General features: G+C 38.1%; 1 protein-coding gene across 1 annotated transcript in view; it reads left to right on the forward strand.

The window, feature by feature from the left end:
- CHM (CHM Rab escort protein) overlaps positions 1–20,832 on the forward strand; it is a 283,722-nt gene that overhangs the window by 255,077 nt on the left and 7,813 nt on the right. The window contains exons 13-14 of the mRNA XM_081115452.1: positions 4,958–5,056; positions 15,223–15,380. Coding sequence (XP_080971578.1) covers positions 4,958–5,056; positions 15,223–15,380 — 257 coding nt within the window. The remainder of the gene's footprint in view (positions 1–4,957; positions 5,057–15,222; positions 15,381–20,832) is intronic.

A 20,832-nucleotide genomic window follows, 5' to 3' on the forward strand; every position in this document is an offset into this window, starting at 1 on the left:
CACACATAGTTCATCTTTCAGAACATACCTGACATCTGTATTTTGTACTATTCTTTTCTTAATCCTAAGTGAATCTATTTATTTTCTTTTAAAATCATTTGTAACTGAGAAAAATGTTATCTCTGCAACCCTTCTGTTTCATATTTAGGTTCTGACACTTTACAGTACTTAAATCATATTCTAGGCAGTTTGAAATCTGCTTTTTTCAAAATAATAATACATCAGTAACAGCTGGTTTATTCTTAGATTTGGTGTTACAGGATGTTATTTGTTTGTGATATGATTATATATTTGTGAGTATATATAATCATATGTATAAAATAATAAATAATCAAGAATACTATGTAGGTACTGATTTATATAATCTTTTCTGCTTTTATGACCCTATAAAGAAAATGTTATATGCCTTTCATAGAAATGAGTTTACATAATGATTTGAAGCAATCATTGGTGTCTGTTATATTTGTTTTTGAAAATGTGTCTATATAAATTATTTTTATTAGTAGTGTCACAATGCACAGATTTGATTTTACAAGTAAAGTTATTTTTTCTTCCTGATTTCAAGTTGGCATTCAAAGGTGATTTCCATTAAATTCTATTGAGAAAGTACAAGCTGACTCTAGAGTTATTCTGGAATTTTTCATGGGTGGATTCAAAAACCAAATTTTGTATTCATATGTCATCAAACTCAGTTCCTTACTTGGTGTCATAAAGGAAATGTGTTTCTGAACTTTTCTATCTTATTAACATAGTCATATATTCTTACTAAACTATATTACACGAGTTACATTTGGCCTTTATGCCTATATGAAAGACAGGCTATGAGCCACATTGATCCCTATTTGCACAAATTATGTATTCCTAGTTAGGTTGCACTAAGAAATGCATTTGCTGACTAGCCCACACATAGTTTCTTTAAGTGCATTTGGAACAATTTATGCCTACTTACACAGAGTAAAATGACTACTCTATGTGATAATCTCAGAAGCTTGAGAAATAGATTTCCTACTTTTTTCAGCAAGCATTTACTTAGATTTTACACTCACACTTCTAATGCCATCAGCTTTTGGTTTAAAATCTGTCATCATTGAAAGAAGCATGGCCGATGAAAAGGGAGTTAGAGTCATAAAACTTTAGAACTAGAAAGAAGTCTTATAGGTAAACTAATTACACCTCTTTCACTTAATAATGAGGATGCTTAGGCCAGAGAGGTAAACTGACTTGGCCAAGTAGATACAGAGAGCAATATCACACTAGATCTGCATAACCATTCTCTAGTCTATCACCCTGCTACTGTACATTAGACTTGTCACTTTTAAATGTGCTCATTGTTACACAAATTCTGAGTAGAAATCCTACTTCTCTTGTGTTTAATTAAAAAAAAAAAACTTGTAAGAGAGCAGTAGCTTATTATATGACAGATCACTATTCTAATCCCAGTTTTAGAGGACTGAAAGTGTGTTCTTATTTCTAGTTTGGTGTTGATGATGTATACTTCTGAACATCAGATGCTCTTTGTTTCAGTGATGCTGTTTGTGACTGGCACTTCACCCAAGTTTTTTCAAGTATTACCCTTACGTTCTATGAATTAAATCTTATTTTGCACCAAGGTTTCTTTAATGCCAACAAAAATCTAAGTATATTGCCGACAGAGGAATTGTGACAGAGAACACATTTTGTTATCTTTTAGCCCATTAAGCCTTCAAGCAGTTGCCAAACGAGTTAAAAGGAACATAGTTTATAAATGGTAGTCAGGGTTTAAATATTTTCTTGAATCAGTTATAATTTCACATGATGCCAGTAAGTAACATTTCCACTTCTAGTACATCTTCAAAATCTTAGTAATAGGTGTTAATTGGTACTAATGAATGTAATATTTTTAGGAAAGTGCTTGCCCCATCTGATCTAATTTGTGTTTATTTTTAGCATTTATTGAGCAAGTTAATCCTGTGGAAAATAATTAAAGTTACAGGATGCAAAGAAGCATTTTTATACAAAGTTAAATTTTAGTAGAAATGTGGCAATATATGTTTCATTTTGTGATTACCTTAACGCCTTAGGCCTTTAAACATTTTATCGTGTACCCCTTGAACACTTATAAGTTGAAATACACAATTTTTCATCATAATCAAATAATTGCCAAGAATGTAGTTTCTAAGTTTATAAGTATTAATAATGTAATAGTAAAACTATAATATCACTTTTTAAAATGTATTCAGTTGAATTAAATACCAGAGATATTTGATGCCCATTATCACCCATTTAAAAAAACAAAACATGGTAATGTAATTTTTAAAAAATTTTCTTGGACAATAAGCCTCTGGATTAAACAATACAATTATTATTTGTATAAAATTGATCAAACGATAATTATAATTTTGATTAAGGGTCATTAAACAAAAATAAATATATGGAAATGCATTGCTTAATAAAGTGGAAGGAGTCTATGGTTGAGCATCTGGACAATGACATCCTTATAATTTTTATACCTGGCGAAAAGTCCTCTTGTATCTTTGTACACATCTTAGTTTTATGATCCCTGCCTTATGTGGCAGGCGGCACCGTGGACAGGAGATTATTATAATTACTCAACATCATTTCGTGACTAACACCAGACACTCTAGAGCAGGGGTGGGCAAACTTTTTGACTCAAGGGCCACAATGGGTTGTTAAACTGGACTCAGAAGAAGGAGCTGCGGCCATGTTTCCCGACGTTGCCATGTTAACACTGCTGCTGGTGAAGGGGCGGAGGGGAGAGCAAGAGAACCCTCCGCTCTTTCGGCTCCGCGGGCCAGACAGAACAGCCGAACGGGCCGGATCCGGCCCACGAGCCATAGTTTGCCCACGGCTGCTCTAGAGGCAGCCCAGGTTGGCTTGAATTCCAGGTCTGAGTTCCAGTTCTTCCTTTTATTAATTGCTTGGCTTTGGAAAATCTGCTTAACTCCAGTGTTCCTCTGTTTTCCCCCCCCATAAAGTGAGTATCACAGTTGGTTTTTGCATAGGTGAAATAAAATAATACTTCTAAAATGCTTAGAATAGTGTCTGACAAATGTAGGTTAGCTGTACAGTCAATTCTACATAATCTTTTAAATTCTCTTGAGAACTTTATAGGCACATCTTAAAATGTCTGTGAACATTTTTCAGACAGATTTAAATAATTTCAGGATTATCCATTTCTGCTTTTCTTACCTCTACCCTGGTCAATTAGATAATTTTCTACATTTCATATAAGAAAGTAGAAAAATTTTCCCTGTTCATACATATATTTGTGGACATACATGTGTCTGCTTAAGCCTATGAGTACTTAATGTCGGCCTATGAAAGGGAATATTTATTGAATGCACACTGTGACAATTATATCTGACAAAGAAGCGAAAAATTGACTCTAAAACTTGACCTTACAAAGGAATGACAAGAGGCATGAAGATTGATAAACCGATTTTGAAAATAATCTGAATTTTTTAAAAAATAACATAATCTGTAATCTTTCTGATTTGAAGAGAAGTAGTGAATTCAGAGTAATCTATACAAGGAAGTAACATAGGCAACAGGAAAAGTAAGATGAGTAGGGGAAAAAATGACCAATTATATCTTAAATTTGTACATAAATTAATAAGGTAGCATCAATGTGAAATCAAGGTATAGATATTAAAATTCAGGTTATGAATTTCTTTAATTTTTCTTTCTAAGAATTATTATAAAAATTATTTAAGTACAAATGGTTATCTGACAACATTACTAGAAATTTTTGCTAGCACTCCCTGAACTTTGTTATATTGTTAAGAAACAAAGGATATAATTGCGCCAGTGTATTTCTTTTATGTATCCTGTTTTACAGAACCAGAGTTTATCATTAAGATGTTTTTTTAAAATATATTTTTTTTATAAATTTATATTTGTTTATCTCCTTTTTTCCTAGTATACATTAGTTGAATAAGAAAGAAATGGAAAAATGAGAACTTTGACATGAACATAGATATTTTATGAGACTGTGGGATGAGAGGATAGGACAGTTTCTCTTGAGTGTTATATCAGGTATTTCTGCCATTGTAGTTCTATACTCTGTTTAATTCAGCAATTATCCGAAGAGCTTAAACTCCCTCCCACCAAATTAATATAGCATTTGAAAAATATAACAATTAGGAAAAATTTCATTGTGAAGGTTATTATACCTTTTGAAATAATTAGTACCACACATCCTACAATATCCCAGAACCAATGGGAATCTTTGTTAAATTTATGCAAAAACATTCCTTAAATAAGGTAGATCTTTTATTAGGTCATACATAAGACAGAAACCCTCTTAAAATATCAATTATTTTGGTAGATCTGAAAAAAATAAATACTACAAAATTTGATTTTAGCACACATGGTTAAGAGTCCCTCAATTTATGCTTAGATATATAGAGACAGAATAGTTGAATGTGGAATGAATTTTAATAAAAAGATTCCTATTCTGATATTGGTGCTCATGGATAAACTTTCAACTATCTTCTTATGTTTTTATTTTTTAAAGTCTAGCAGTCTGAAATAAACTTTTAGAAAAGAAGTGGGTGTATTTTTCTACTGGTGTTTTGGGGGAAGGAATTTCTCAGTATGTACTGTTCTCTAATATATTCTCTCTGCCGTTATCCTATCCCTCCCAAGCCCTTTCCAGGACCATAAGAATTTCTCACATTTAGGGGTCCCCTTAGCCCTTTCTTTCAGTACATAGACCTTTTCATCCTTCTTTTACCTCTGTGTGTAAGCCTTTAGGAATTCTAAGTGCATTAGGCTACAGTATTTCATATCTGTGAAGGGCTGTTTTTGGTACATGATATTCTCTAACCCTAACATTCTCTGAGGTCCATGGCTTGCTCAACTCTCTGTTTCCCATGGAAACAGCTTAGTGCCGTGAATATGAGTACTCAGTGAAATTCATGGTAAGAAGAAACTAAAAATATTTCTTTTTAAACAGATTTGGTTCATCTGACTTGCACATCTTCAAAAACAGCAAGAGAAGATTTAGAACCAGTTGTGCAGAAGTTGTTCATTCCATATACCGAAATGGAGATGGGTAAGAACAATTATCATCTATAATAATAAAAGCATAATATGCTAATTAGACCGGCCGTCCTTCCAGACAACCTTCCAGATGAAGCTGGGGCTGCAAGGGAAGCCCGGGTCCCAGATGTCTGCCGGCAGCTGGAGGGAAGCCCGAGTATCGGGTCCCTGCCAGAGGCCAAAGGGAAGTCTGGGTCCTGGGTGCCAGAGGGAAGGAAGCCAGTGCCAGCAGCCAAGGGAAGGAAGGCCTACTCTTGCATGAATTTTGTGCATTAGGCCTCTAGTAAACAATATTCATGATGGAAAGGTAATGTAACCACTTTACTCCTCTTAAATTTCTCATGAAGGTTTCTACAATCTGAACTGAAATGTGAAGTAATCAGCAACAATGCTTACATATTTTATTAGGATGATTGAGCACATTCATTTCCTAAAAATGGGAAAATATTCACTCCATAATGGTAAAGGAAAAATATACATCACTCACACAATATATATAATTAAGTGAAAAAAAATGTACATTTATATGTATACATACTCACATACATAGAAAAAAGACTGCCAGAAATCTCAATTTTAGTGGGGTTGGGACAATTTTTTTCTTTTTACATTTTCTTTATTTTACAGGTGTTGTACAAAGAGTATATATTCCTTTATCAGAAAAAAGTGTCTTCATCTATGAAAAAAATGGTTCATCTGAGAGAAGAAAATATCGATTGACAAATGTAGTAATACTTCCTAATTATTGTCTTTCAAATGCATAGCATGTTAGTGATCTGATAAATATTTAGTTCTCAAAATAGATATGCCACCATGCTACTTATTCATGGTGGAAAAATACTGTTCAACCACGGATTTTTTTTTATTGTTTGAAGTATTAGATATGAATCCTTTTTCCCCCATTGACCCCTCCCCGGCCACTCCCATCCCCCAGGACAAGCCCCCAACACCCCAGTGTCTGTGTCCATTGGTTATGCTAATATGCATTCATTCAAGTCCTTTTGTTCATCTCTTAACCCCCCCCCCCCCTTCCCTGCCTTCCCTCTGAGGTTGGATGGTCTGTTCAGTGTTTCTCTGTCTCGGGATCTATTTTTGTTCATCAGTTTATGTTGTTCATTATATTCCACAAATGAGTGAGATCATGTGATATTTATCTTTCTCCGACTGGCTTATTTTGCTTAGCATAATGCTTTCTAGCTTCATCCATGCTGTTGCAAATGGTAGGAGTTCCTTCTTTTTTATAGCAGCATAGTATTCTCTTGTGTATACATACGACAGTTTTTTAATCCACTCATCTGCTGATGGGCACTTAGGCTGTTTCCAAATCTTAGCTATTATAAATTGTGCTGCTATGAACATAGGGGTGCATATCCTTTCTGATTGGTGTTTCTGATTTCTTGGGATATATTCCTAGAAGTGGGATTACTGGATCAAATGGGAGTTCCATTTTTACCTTTTTGAGGAAATGCCATACTGTTTTCCACAGTGGTTGCACCAGTCTGCATTCCCACCAGCAGTGCATGAGGGTTCCTTTTTCTCCACATCCTCGCCAGCACTTGTCATTTGTCAATTTGTTGATGATAGCCATTCTGACAGGTGTGAGATGGTACCTCATTGTTGTTTATATTTGCATCTCTGGGATGATTAGTGACTTTGAGCAAGCCATTATGTTCAATTAATATTTGACAAAGGAGGCAAGAGCATACCATGGAGTCAACACAGTCTCTTCAATAAATGGTGTTGGGAAGATTGGTCAGATACATGAAAAAAAATGAAACTAGACCACCAACTTACACCATACACAAAAATAAACTCCAAATGGATATGGGACTTAAACGTAAGATGGGAAACCATAAAAACCTTTGAATTATCCATAGGCAACAAAATATCAGACATATGTCGTAGCAATACCTTTACTATGACAGTTCCTAGGGCAATGGAAACTAAGGAGAAAATAAAAAACTGGGACTACATCAAAATAAAAAGCTTCTGTACAGCAAAAGAAACCATCAACAAAACAACAAGAAAGCCCGCTGCATGAGAGAACATATTTGCCAATGTTATCTCCGATAAGGGTTTAATGTCCAAAATTTATAGGGGACACCTACAACTTAACAAAAGGAAGATAAATAAGCTAATCAAAAAATGGGTAAAGGACCTAAATAGACACTTTTCAAAAGAGGACATACAGAAGGCCAAGAGACATATCAACCACGGATTTTTAATCTTATCTACTTATATCATTGGATAGCTCTTGTAGTTGTGAATGGAGCAAATTAGAGTATGTTTTCTGTATAAGTGATTTAAAAAAGCCTGGTGGATCTTCATTTATATGAAACTAGAGGCCCGGTGCACAAAAATATGTGCACTGGCAGGGGGCGGGGTGCCCCTCAGCCCCACTTGTGCCCTCTCACAGTCTGGGACCCCTCGGGAGATAACGACCTGCTGGCTTAGGCCTGCTCCTGGGTGGCAGAGGGCAGGCCCAATCCCTAGGTGCAGCCCCTGGTCTGGCTCAGAGCAGGGCCGATTGGGGAGTTGGGGCGCTGCCCCCTGTCATGCACAGAGCAGGGCGGATCGGGAGGTTGCGATGCCACCCCGTCACGCTAAGGGTAAGGCCGATTCGGGGGTTGAGGCGCTGCCCCCTGTCACACTCAAGTCAGGGTCAATGGGGAGGTTGGGGCGCCACCCCCTGTCACGCACAGAGCAGGGCCCATCAGGGGGGTTGGGGCTCCATACCCTGTCACACACAGAGCAGGGCCGATCAGCGGGTTGGGGAGCTCCCCCGTGTCATGCACAGAGCACGGCTGATAGGGAAGTTGGGGCACTGCCCCCTTTTCACACACAGAGCAGGGCGGATCAGGGGGTTGGGGCGCCGCCCCCTGTCACCCACAGAGCAGGACCGATCAGGGGATTGGGGCACTCCCCCCCTCACACTCAGGGCAGGGCCGATGGGGAGGTTGCGGCTCCACCCCATCATACACAGAGCAGGGCCCATGGGGGTGTTGGGGCGCCGCACCCTGTCACACACAGAGCAGGGCCAATCAGGGGGTTGGGGCACCTTCCCCTGTCAGGAACAGAGCAGGGCGGATAGGGAGGTTGTGGCCCCAACCCCTGTCACACACAGAGTGAAGGGCAATCAGGGGGTTTGGGTGCTGCCCCCTGTCACGCTGCTCCAGGGGCCAGGAGGCCTCGCGGCTCCACTGATCCCAGTGCTGGGAGGCCTAGCGGCTCCGCTTGACACCGGGGCAGTGAGGCCTTGCTTCTCCGCTGATCCCGGTGCTCGGAGGCCTCGCTGCTCCGCTGATCCCGGTGCCAGGAAGCCTCGCGGCTCCACTGATCCCGGTGCCAGGAGGCCTCGCAGGTCAGTTGATCCCGGTGCCGGGAGGCCTCGCGGCTCCGCTGATCCTGGGGTGTGAGGCCTCGCGGCTCTGCTGATCCCGGGTTCGGGAGGCCTCGCGGCTCCGCTGATCCCAGTGCTGGGAGGCATATTACGCTTTTACTATATAGGATAGAGGCCTGGTGCATGGGTGGGGGCCAGCTGGTTTGCCCTGAAGGGTGTCCCGGATCAGGGTGGGGGTCCCGCTTGGGTGCCTGGCCAGCCTGGATGAGGGGATGATGGCTGTTTGCAGCTGGTCACAGCCCCTTCAGGGTGGGGGTGCCCACTGGGGTGCCTGGCCAGTCTGGGTGAGTGGCTGAGGGCCGTTTTCAGGCTGGCGGGTGACAGATGAAGCTCCCAACCTCTCCTTTTTTCTTTTCTTTTTTATTCTGGGATTTATTTACCTTCTATGGCTGTCACTGGAACTGAGAGTCGGCTTTAGCTCTGAGGCTCAGCTCCGGCTCTGAGACCTCAGCTGCTGAAAGCAGGTATCTGGGTTTGTTTGGCTTCTATAATTGAAACTCTGTTGCAATTCCAGCTCGGCCAGCTGGCTGAAAGCATGGGGCTTGTTTAGCTTCTATACTTGCAACATTGTTTCTTAGAGTGCAAGCTCAGAGCTCAGCAGCGGCAGGCAGGGAACCTTGGCTTCCTCCATCACTGGAGCAAGCAAGCCTCCTGTTCACTTCAGCTGCCTAGCTGCCGGCCACCATCTTTGTTGGCAATTAATTTGCATATCACCGTGATTAGCCAATGGGAAGTGTGTCAGAGATATGGTTAATTACCATGTTTGTCTATTATTAGATAGGATAATGGTAATTTTTATTATAAATTTGCATATCCTTTTGAATCTTGGCCGGTTTCCTCATTGACTCAAATATATTCATTTTCATTGGATGTGGCATTTGTTCAGAAAACTATTTATTTACTCCTACATAGTATTTCCTTTTAGTTCATGTCCTGTGTATCTTACTTGTTTTCTTAATATAGAGATAGTGTGTAGATAGTCATTTATCCCATCTAATAAAGAGAGAATATGCTCATTGACCCTCACACCATCACAAGGATGGTGGTGCCCACAGCCAATAAGGAGGGAATATGCTAATTGACTGCCCTGCCCTCAAAGATGGTGGCACCCACAGCCATTAAGGATAAAATATGCTAATTTAATGCCCGCCCTCAAAATAGCAGCGCCCACAGCCGATAATGAAATATGCTAATTGACTGCCCCACCCTCAAATTTGGCGGTGCCCACAGCCACAAGATGGCCGGCAGAGGAGGGCAGTTGTGGGCAATCAGGCCAGCAGAGGAGGGCAGTTAGGAGTGACCAGGCCAGCAGGGGAGGGCAGTTGGGGGCAATCAGGCTGGCAGGGGAGGGCAGTTTGGTGTGACCAGGGCAGCAAGGGAGGGCAGTTGGGGGCAACAAGGCCGGCAGGGGAGGGCAGTTGGGGGCATCTGGGCCAGCAAGGGAGGGCAGTTGGGGATGACTGGGCCAGCAGGGGAGTACAGTTGGGGGCAACTGGGCCAGCAGGAGAGCAGTTAGGCATCGATCAGGCTAGCAGGGGAATGGTTAGGAGGTGATCAGGCTGGCAGGCAGAGTGGTTAGGGGCAATCAGGCAGGCAGGCAGGAGAGCGGTTGGGAGCCAGTAGTCCCAGATTGTGAGAGCGATGTCTGACTGCCGGTTTCAGGCCTAAACCGGCAGTCGGACATCCCCCAAGGGGTCCCAGATTGGAGAGGATTCAGGCTGGGCTGAGTGACACCCCCGTCAAATGCATGAATTTCATGCACCAGGCCTCTAGTATTTACATAAAAACACAAACTGCTCTGTTCTCTGGAGCTAATAACAATATAAATTAATTAACTTATTTTTGAGCTGCCAGAATAAATCCCTACAATCTAAAAATTTACTTTACTTTAGTTTGTAATTTAATTTGTTTCATAATTGCATTTTCTTCATTGGAAAATCTCATATAAATGTTTAGAATATTATTAAACATTTTATTACAACATTATGGTACATGATAATATTCCTAAACCTGATTTGGAATCATAGTTTTATCTTTGGCTTTAATTTCTTCATTTATAAAAGCTCTGAACCCCTTCTTTATTTCTTAAATTTTTAAATATTTTTTGTTTAATTTATAGTATGATAGTCTCAAATAATATACTAAATTTGAATCTTGTATCATTGTTCTTCAGTTTTTAAATGCATTTAATTGCTCTTACTTAAAAAATCAAGTGAGGAAATTACATGTTCATTACTTAGCTTCCTCTAGCCATTTTAGATTTTTAAACATTAATCTTAATGTTGAAAGTGATCCCATTTTGAAATGATGTATTGTTTAGGACCTGAGTAAAATTCTTTAGTAAGAACTCTGTGCTCTGAGGGGTCCTCAGGTGCACTGAGGCACTGAGAGGCTACTTTTCACTAACATATAGGCCTTTTTATCATCAGGATGAGGTAGTGGTCATATTTTAATTAAAATGTCAGAACAAATACTGTTGGAGTTATTGAAAATGAATCACCAGATAAAGTGAGCACTGGGCCATGGCAGGTCAAAGAGGCAAAGTCACCTGGAGAAGAGAACTCAATTCATTTTCCTGCCTAAATGAGGAATAAGGAACTTTATGAGCAATATGAACTTTTAATACATGAAAGCACATTCCTCTCTGTAGCAAAACCCACTGTTTTTACAGATTGATGGCTTTTCTCATTATGTTTTGATTATTTGACAATGATATGAAACCTTATTCTTTAGAGCATTGTAAATATTTTGTTTTAAAATGAGTGCCAAAGAGCCCTAGCCTGTTTGGCTCAGTAGATAGAGTGTTGGCCTGCGGACCAAAGGGTCCTGGGTTCGATTCTGGTCAAGGGCACGTACCTAGGTTGCTGGCTCCTCCTTGGCCTGGACCCTGGTCATGGCTCGTGTAGGAGGCAACCAATTGATGAGTTTCTCTCACATCAATATTTCTCTCTGTCTTTCCCTCTCTCTTCCACTCTCTCTAAAAATCAATGGGAAAATATCCTCAGGTAAAGATTAAAAAATAAAATGTGTGCCAAAGGAATAAATTTATTTGAGATTTTTTTCTTTTTATTTGAATTCTGTATTCTGTGTGGTGCTTTACTTCATAAGCCTTTGTAAAAGTCAGCCTATTCCCTGGACAAGGAAGTTTATTTATTGTAAAAGATAATGTTCTCTTCTCAAATGCAGTACTTCTTTTCCATTGTATCTGAGAAATTTAGTTAGGTTGTGAATATTTCCGTCTATTCCCTCTCTTTCTTACTTTTTCCCATTTGAGGTATCAGCCAGAGATCTTGATATAATGCTCTGTCTTAAGAAGCAGTTATACTAATACTTCCAAGAGCTCTACCTCCCAGGCTTCTTTAAGAACATCAAAGATCTTTAAACCCTTCCTTACACTAATCCAAAGACATGTCAAATGTTTTATGCTTAATGAACCTGATTCTGCAGGTGAGAACAGGTGAGAAAATTAAGTTATTGCTCACAATTCACATATGTATTTATTTATTTATTCTTCTAGACTTCAGAATATCCTTCAAAGCATGAAGTGAGCAGTCTTACTGGTAGAACTGACCTAAGTGGGGGGTTTTATTTTACCTAGGAAATTGAGATTTTTTTTAAAAAATATGAATTGAAGCTATAATTTCATTAGCACAATATCTTGAAATGTCTACAATGTAGTATCATCTTCTTTCTCTTTTTCGCTCCATTGTGCATGGCATGTGGGGTTACCTCATTCCATCTCATTCATTTCCTATCTCAAAAAAACAGCAATTCCTAAAAACAGATGTTCCCTTATAAGTGTTAAATTTTTTATTAAATATATTGGGATGACATTGGTTAAAAGATTATATAGGTTTCAAGTGTACAGTTCTATGATGCATGGTCTTCCTTTTGCATTGTGTGTCTATCATCCAAAGTCAAATCATCTTCCGTCACCATATATTTGGCTCCCTTTGCCCTTTACTACCCTCACCCCCCTTCCTTCTGGTAACTACCATACTATTGTCTGTGTCTATGAGTTTTCAGTTTTATATCCCACATATCAGTGAAATCAAATGGTTCTTAGCTTTTTCTGATTGACTTATTTTGCTTAACATAATATACTCAAGGTCAATCCATGTTGTCGCAAATGGAAGTATTTTATCTTTTCTTAATGGATGAGTAGTATTCCATTGTATATGTGTACCACATCTTTAGTAATCTATCGAAGGGATGTTATTTTGAAATTGGTGGCTGGTGAGGGTGTTAATTGTTAGACTGAGAAGTCAAATGCCTTATCTTAATTCCTGTTTGAATTTGTTTTGTCCAGACTAGATTGAGGCTGTGACAGTCTCCTACTCTTGGTCTCATGCTACTCTGATATGTTACTAAAATAGTTTGCTCTCCCTAAACACAGCATGCATCTATAGACCATTTATTACTTTTATTTGGTATGCCATTGTTGATTTTCATCTGCCTACCTTATTCTGTACTTACCCCAGTTAATTTGCCCAAGGTCCTATTCTAAATTATCTATTACCGTTTAGGCCTTCACACTATCTAATTGAATAAAAGGAGCTATTACAGATAACCAGTTTTACTTTTGGCCAATTGATATATTCCCAGCCAAACCTCCGCAACTTTAATATTTTTTGACAATTGTGTACTTCACAACTACATGTTCTTTTTCCAGCAATCTTGCTTCCTTCCAGTTGACCTCGAAGAAAGATGAAGCAAGATGAAGAAAGATGTATGTCTCTTTGAGAATTTTAAGGTCAAAGCCTGATAACTCCCTTGTATCTGGAGCATTTACCTTCATCCTGCGTCAACGTCTCATCTTCCTTATGGTCTCTTTTTCAAAGCTTTGACCTCTATGAAATTTCTTTCCTATAACTTATTAGATTATTCATTTTCCCTACCTTTTATTTAGAGAAGGCCCTCCTCTGACCTAGGCCTTTCATGAAATGCAAGCTCTTTGTATATGCTCAGAAACAGACTGGGCGATATTAAAGGACTTCTAGACTTTAGCCCACTATTCTGCAGTGCTCCTGGAATCTGGTGTTAGAACTCATAGGCAGTATATTTAATTATCTTCCTGTAAGATGTAATGAAACTAAAATCACCAATAAATGTACTAAGAGCCATGTGGTTTTAGTTGTAAAATGAGTTCCTTTTGTCTCTTTATTTTGTCAATAAATAAATTTTGCCATCTATCATGTACTTACCTCAAGTTAGTGATACCTTAGACTCATACATCTTAGTATTATTAGAAGGGGGTATCTCAAAGGGTCACTTTTTACATTCAGAGTTTCTTCATCCTATCATAGTGATAATTTTGGATTTTCCAGGATGAATTAGAAAAATAACATATTTGGTATTCTTGTAATAGAGATATTTTATATTAAATACTATAAGATCCTATTCATCCTGAATTGGGGAATGGGGCATTCTTGTTAATTGAATACTGCAATTAGCTTCAAATTTCCAATTGATTACCAATTTAACCAAGTAGATAATTATACCTTTAGCATTTTCTTTATGATTCATGGCTTTGGGTAATCTTCATACATATCCATTGTTATCATTATATAGAATTTGAATTTTTGTTCAGATTCAGACTAAAGAAAATGATGTAGTAAGTAAATATTTTAACAGCAATATTTTTGTTTTCAACCAAAGACAATTTAATCATAGCATTTCTAAGGAACAGAGATAGAAAAATAATTATTAAGATAGCAAGGAATAGGCTTTAGGTATTAAGGCAAATGAAGTTGGGCCTTTTAATGAGCACATCATACTTTCATTATACCTGAAAGCAGGATTAAAATAAATTCATAAATTATGCATTGAGCATGTGTTGTGTGCTAGGCCCTGTGTGAGGGAACATAAAAAAAGCAAAAGATTAAGGACTAAGTCTATCTGTGTATCCCCTGCTACTAGCCCAATCTCTAGTACATAATATAGATGCTTGCTGTTAAATGAGAGTTTGTGTGCTGAAACAATGTGCAGTATCCAGCTTTATTTCTGTTTATTTGTTTGTTGGTTCCCATTAATTTTGTAATCCAGTAGGACAAAGTGTTAGTAAGCTAGAATGTCGAAGTTTTAATCCTGTATATGCTATTTTTAATGATAGCGTCATTGAAATATAATTCACATACCATATAATTCACCCATTTAAAGTGTAAAATTTAGTGTCTTTTAATATTTGTTCAAACATCACCACAGTCAATTTTACTATATTTTCATCACCTCACAAAGAAACCCAAACCCATTAGCAGTCATCCCCCACCTACCCCCATTTCCCCACAGCCCTAGGTAACCACTAATCTATTTTTTGTCTCTGTACATTTGTCTATTCTGGGCATCTCATAATACCGTTATACTATCAAATTACTATATAATTTTTAAGTTGGCTTGTCTATGTGATACATAAGAAAGCCAATGTATGCTATCGTCTTTAGAGGCATAATTTAAGGATGAATGTAATCATAAGCTCTTTGATACTGGTGAGGAGAAATAATACAAATCCTAGAGAACACAATTGGAGTTAAATCTAAGTAACTTACTAATAATCAAATTAATTTAAAAAATCTAACTTGTCTTAGGTTGAAAAGCCATTGCTTGAAATATGCATATGTATTAGAGTAGGTTATGAATGCAGATTTAGTATTGTATACATACAAAGCTCTAATTCATTAAAATACATACTCATGACTTTTGTTAGTAACTGACTATATATTGTAGTTATCAACAAGGCAAATTGTGGTTTACATGTAAGTAAAATCTATGTCTTCCTTTAGAAAATGAAGTTGAAAAGCCAAGACTTCTATGGGCTCTTTACTTCAATATGAGAGATTCTTCAGACATCAACAGGAACTCTTATAATGATTTACCATCCAACGTTTATGTCTGCTCTGGCCCAGACTGTGGTTTAGGAAATGATAATGCAGTCAAACAGGTAAGGCTGTTGGTGTTTTTCAGTCTTGTGTTAAGAAGTTGGTGTGGTAAGGAAAGTGAAATGTTTTTTCCTCTGTGAGTTGGGAAAAGAGACTAGAAAATTAGCTCTCTCATTAATACCATCTCTATAATTTGCCCTTAAAGTTTTTTTTCTATAAACAATAAAACTACTTTAAAGTATCAAATACTTTCACGTTATTGAATATAATGATGAACTACAAGAGTTCATTTATGAATTCCACTGTTGGAATAAGAATAGAAAATGCTACAAATACACATTCAGAAAAATGAATTTATAATGCCAGTACTCTAAAGAAACATTGTTTCTAATTTAAACTGTTGGTCTATCAGTGTATTATTTTGAAATTCACAGACTTTTTTCTCCGTCAACCTGAGTCATTTAAAAAGGAGAGTACCGCCCTGGCCGGTTTGGCTCAGTGGATAGAGCGTTGGCCTGCAGACTTAAGGGTCCCGGGTTCGATTCCGGTCAAGGGCATGTGCCTTGGTTGCAGGCACATCCCCAGTGGGGAGTGTGCAGGAGGCGGCTGATCGATGTTTCTCTCTCGTCGATGTTTCTAGCTCTCTGTCCCTCTCCCTTCCTCTCTGTAGAAAATCAATCAAATATATTTTAAAAATAAAATAAAATAAAAAGGAGAGTACCTAGTAAGACAAACAAAATTTAATTTTAAAATGGTCTTAAGGCATTATCTTATCTAGGAAAAGAACGTGTAACAGTTTTTCATAATTAATATGATTCCTTTAATGTTTTCACACAAGCCAGTATCCCAAAGGCTGCTATTATAGTTGCTGAGGAGTATGTTAAATGAAAGGGGAATTTTGTGACAGTACTTCTGGGCAGGGCTATGAAGAGGTGTGGGGCAGGCTGACACAAACTGCTGAAAGTGAACTATGATTCCATTAAGCTGAAGGTTCATATGCATATATAAATACACTTTTCTGCACTTGACAGAAAGTGAAGAATAGAAAATATCATTTTTGAAGCACAAGTCTAAACTTGTGAAAGACATAGTTGGCATATATGTCAATTGAATCAATAAATGGGTAAATTAACATTGTTCTAAGACAGTGATAGCGAACCTTTTGAGCTCGGCGTATCAGCATTTTGAAAAACCCTAACTTAACTCTGGTGCCGTGTCACATATAGAAATTTTTTGATATTTGCAACTATAGTAAAGCAAAGACTTATATTTTTGATATTTATTTTATATATTTAAATGCCATTTAACAAAGAAAAATCAACCAAAAAATGAGTTCATGTGTCACCTCTGACATGCGTGTCATAGGTTTGCCATCACTGTTCTAAGACCATAGAAGGAAGTTTCAGTCCAACTGGAACAAGGATCTTCTAGGAGCAAATAGCCTCATTGAACCTTTAATTTTTAGTAATAGTGGCAAGGCCATAACCCATACATTTACAGTTTTTGCCGGAGTCTTTGTTTCTCATCTTCAGGGTCTAATGGTGATCCTGGATAATCATATTCAGCCAGTGATTACAAAAGCAGGAAGTCACAACTCTCATCCATCATTCTTTCTATTAGTTTAATAGGAATCCAAGATGGTTCAAGATCTACATTTAAGGCTTAAAATTACCAAGTCATTTTTGCTTTGATGTTCCAATTTTTTCCAAGCAGAAATTGCCAACAAGTTTTCAGCCAGGTAGCTTAGGTCATTTTTATTCCTGAGTGAACTTTAATGTTTTTTTAACCAAAATGGAAAACCTTTTAAATAACAGCTTATTATACGAGTGCTAATGTGATCTGAACTGCAAGCTACAAGATTATAATTAAATTATAATTTTATTATGAAGTAATTTGCTTCTCAAGAATATAGTTTTCAGGAGTGTAATATTGTCACAGTAGATTATAATAATAATGCTGGTTTGGGTACTAATTATTACATGCTATTAAATATAAGTAATCTTAAGTTTGTTACATAGCTTTTAACTTCACATTAGGGAGAAAATATTATAATTCCTACTTTAAAGGGCATCAGTAATAATGTATAAATAGCCAGTTTATTCAGATAAACTGTGTTTTAATTTCAGTATATCATCCTGTGTTCATTCCATTCACTAATTGATGACTTCTCTTTGCTAAATTGTCTATAAAAGCTCTCAGAATATCACCTAGGCTTTTCCTATGTAGAAAACATAGGCACCTTCTTTTCTTTTTTATAAACAAAACTAGTGGCCCGTTGCACGAAGATTCGCACAATAGGCCTTCCTTCCCCTGGCGGCCGGCACCAGTTTTCCTCTGGCACCCGGGACCCAGGCCTTTGGCCCAGCCACAGCAGCGAGGCTTGGCTTCACCCCTGGCAACCCAGGCCCCCAGCCCTCCTTGAGTGGAGCCCAGGGCTGGCGGGAAGCTTGGCTTCCTCCATCACCGGGAGCAACCCAAGCCTCCTGCTCGCTCCAGCTCTATGACTGCTGCCATCTTCAGTCATCTTCAGTCTTTGATCTATGCCTGTGTATGCAAATTAACTGCCATCTTTGTTGGGTTGATTTGCATAGTTGCTCTGATTGGCTAGTGGGTGTGGCAGAGTGACAGAGTGATGTTTAATTTGCATGTTTCTCTTTTATTATATAGGATGCTTCATTTTATCAGCTAGCAAGTTTGCATCTGCTTTAAATATATATATATTGATATCAGAGAGGGGAAGAGAGAGAGAGAGAGAGAAACATCAATGATGAGTGAGAATCATTGCATTGATCGGCTGCCTCCTACACACCCCACACTGAGTATTGAGCCCACAACCCAGGCATATGCCCTGACCTGGAATCGAACCATTACCTCTTGGTTCATAGGTTGACACTCAACCACTGAGCCATGCCAGCCAGGCTGCATCTGCTTTTCTTATTTGCAAATGTATAGATGTTGAAAAACATAGACCTCTCTTCCTTGTGTTCATATGGAACTATTTATGATTTGAAGACATGCTAAAAATATCAAATGATCTCTGTTTGATACTCACAAATTAAAGTTGTGTGCCAGAGCACACTGACATTCCCTATTATCACCACAATGATAGCTGTGATTCTTTCTGTGACTTGCTAGTTTTTGTAGTTTATATTACATTTTTTTTCTGAGATAGGTTAGCAACTCACTTGGGATTTTTGGCACATTTTTAAGTTGAAGATCAGCTTTATATGTCGTATGAACTATCAGTATCATTAACTTCTGCCATTGCGGGAGAGGGCAATTTTAGGTATCATATTTTCTGAAGTTGCCATTCATTGAGCATTTTCTGTGTGCTAGACACTATCCTAAGCATCTCATATGTAGTATCTTATTTGGTCCACATAACAACCCTATGAGGTAAATATCCATGGTCCCCATTTTACAAATAAGGAAGCTAAGGCCCAAAAGGGCTAAATAACTCGCCCAAAGATAACTTAGCTGATAAGTTTTTGAGCCAAGATTTAACCTCAAGTCTGTTGGACCCTAGTGCTTGTGCACTAACTAGTGTGCTATGCTACCTTTGTCTTGTTAATATGGATATATCCTAAATGCATTTAGCTGCTGAATTTCCAAAATATTTATTTTATTTTGTGTGAATGTATGTTAAATAAACATAGGCATATCTTAAATAACTCAGGTTGTCCTCTTTGTACTTTCCAATGTAAGGAAACCAAGTCACAATATAATTAGCCATTTTTAATTTTTTTTAACCACATGAAACTCTTTACCCTTTAGGCTAACTTCTGGTTTATAAGGGGCATGGAGAATTAAAAGTTGACAACTAACTACTCTGAATTGACCCCTTTATGAGAACTCTCAGAACTGGGGCTTAATTGGCAAATGCAACACAGCCAATAACATAACATTAGATAGACTTTCCAGAACATGACAGTTGACCAAAAAAGGTTCCAGCAGTTAGAAAGATACTTCAGAAATGCTAGAGTCTGGCAGTAGAAAATTGGCATCAGTAAAGGCCAGTGGCAAATGGGCTGAAGGTGGGAGTTCCATAGGCTGGTAGAGCACAAATCAGGGTAGTGCAATTGCTTGGCACTCTTAGGAAAGAGATTGTTTATGACACAGATATACGAAAACAGATCTAGTGGGATTCAGCCACAAGGACTGGGGTTCAGGAGAAAGTCTATCTTATAGGGAGGTGGTCAAAGGGAGACAAGGTGTGAGGCACAGAACTGGAATAAAAGTAAAAGTAAAATTATTATATTTATATTCAACATTTGTACAACATACAGTTTTTAAAGGTCTGCCAATCATTAAAATATACTGTATATTGAGCTTCTCCTCCATGCCTTGAATTAAGGATTCAGATTTGACTAAAACGCAGTCCTTGTCATCCCTGAATAAATCACTGTTTAGTAAAGGAGAAAAATGTGTCAACAAATGGCAGTATAGTGTGGTATATGTAATAATAGATAATATCCAAACTACAGATGTAATACAGAGGGGCTATGAAATCTATCTAGGAGTTAGAGAAAGTCACAGAGAGGGATATAAAAGATGAATAGCAATTCCCCATCTAAATGGAAGACAATCAAATTTCAACATTTCAAATGTTATAGCCTCTGCACCTAGCCCAGGCTAACATAATGGCCTGTTTAAGAAAGTACAAATAAATAAGTGTTAGTGAAGCAAGAAGTCTGAGAGGTAGAGATGGATTGAAGTAGATGATGATAAGACTAGAGAACATAGGCCAAAAGGATTTTTGTAAGCCATAATAGGGATCTTGTATTTTTATCCTATTTGAAATGTGGAGTCACTGAAGAATTTTAAGCTCCAAAGTGGCATACACAGAATTTCATTTTTCATATACCTCTCTGAGGGCAGCATGGAGATGGATTACATAGGAGAATCCTAGAGGCCAGGTTATGAAATGTTGCTGTTGTCTAGGGCAGGGGTCCTCAAACTACGGCCCGCGGGCCACATGCAGCCCACCGAAAACATTTGTTTTTTTACTTCAAAATAACATATGTGCAGTGTGCATAGGAATTTGTTCATAGTTTTTTTTTAAACTATAGTCCGGCCCTCCAACGGTCTGAGGGACAGTGAACTGGCCCCCTGTTTAAAAAGTTTGAGGACCCCTGGTAGGGGAAAGGTGGTGCATGCCTGGGCTATGTCTGTAAGAAAGGAACAGGTAGAGTCAAGAACTAGAAGATAAAATCAACAGCATTTGATGATTGATTGCATGCAGAGGGTGCAGGGGAGGGAGAACTTTTATATACAGACAAGGTAGAGATAAAAGACAAAAAAATCTATTAGAGAAACTCAAGTGTTAGGTGGAGGCTCTGTCTGACTTCTGTCCTCCTGCTTCCAAGGACTAAGTGTCCCCAGCAATGAAGTATGGTGAGTTCCTAGGGTGGAGAGCAAAGCAGATGTCTCAAATATTCTATTTTAAAATATCCATAGTAAAATGACATGTACTAAAAATATGCCCTTAAACTGTGCTCAAGAAAGAGAGAAGCT

This window comes from Myotis nattereri, assembly GCF_964212035.1.
Source record: "Myotis nattereri genome assembly, chromosome: X".
Taxonomy (NCBI): Eukaryota; Metazoa; Chordata; class Mammalia; order Chiroptera; family Vespertilionidae; genus Myotis; species Myotis nattereri.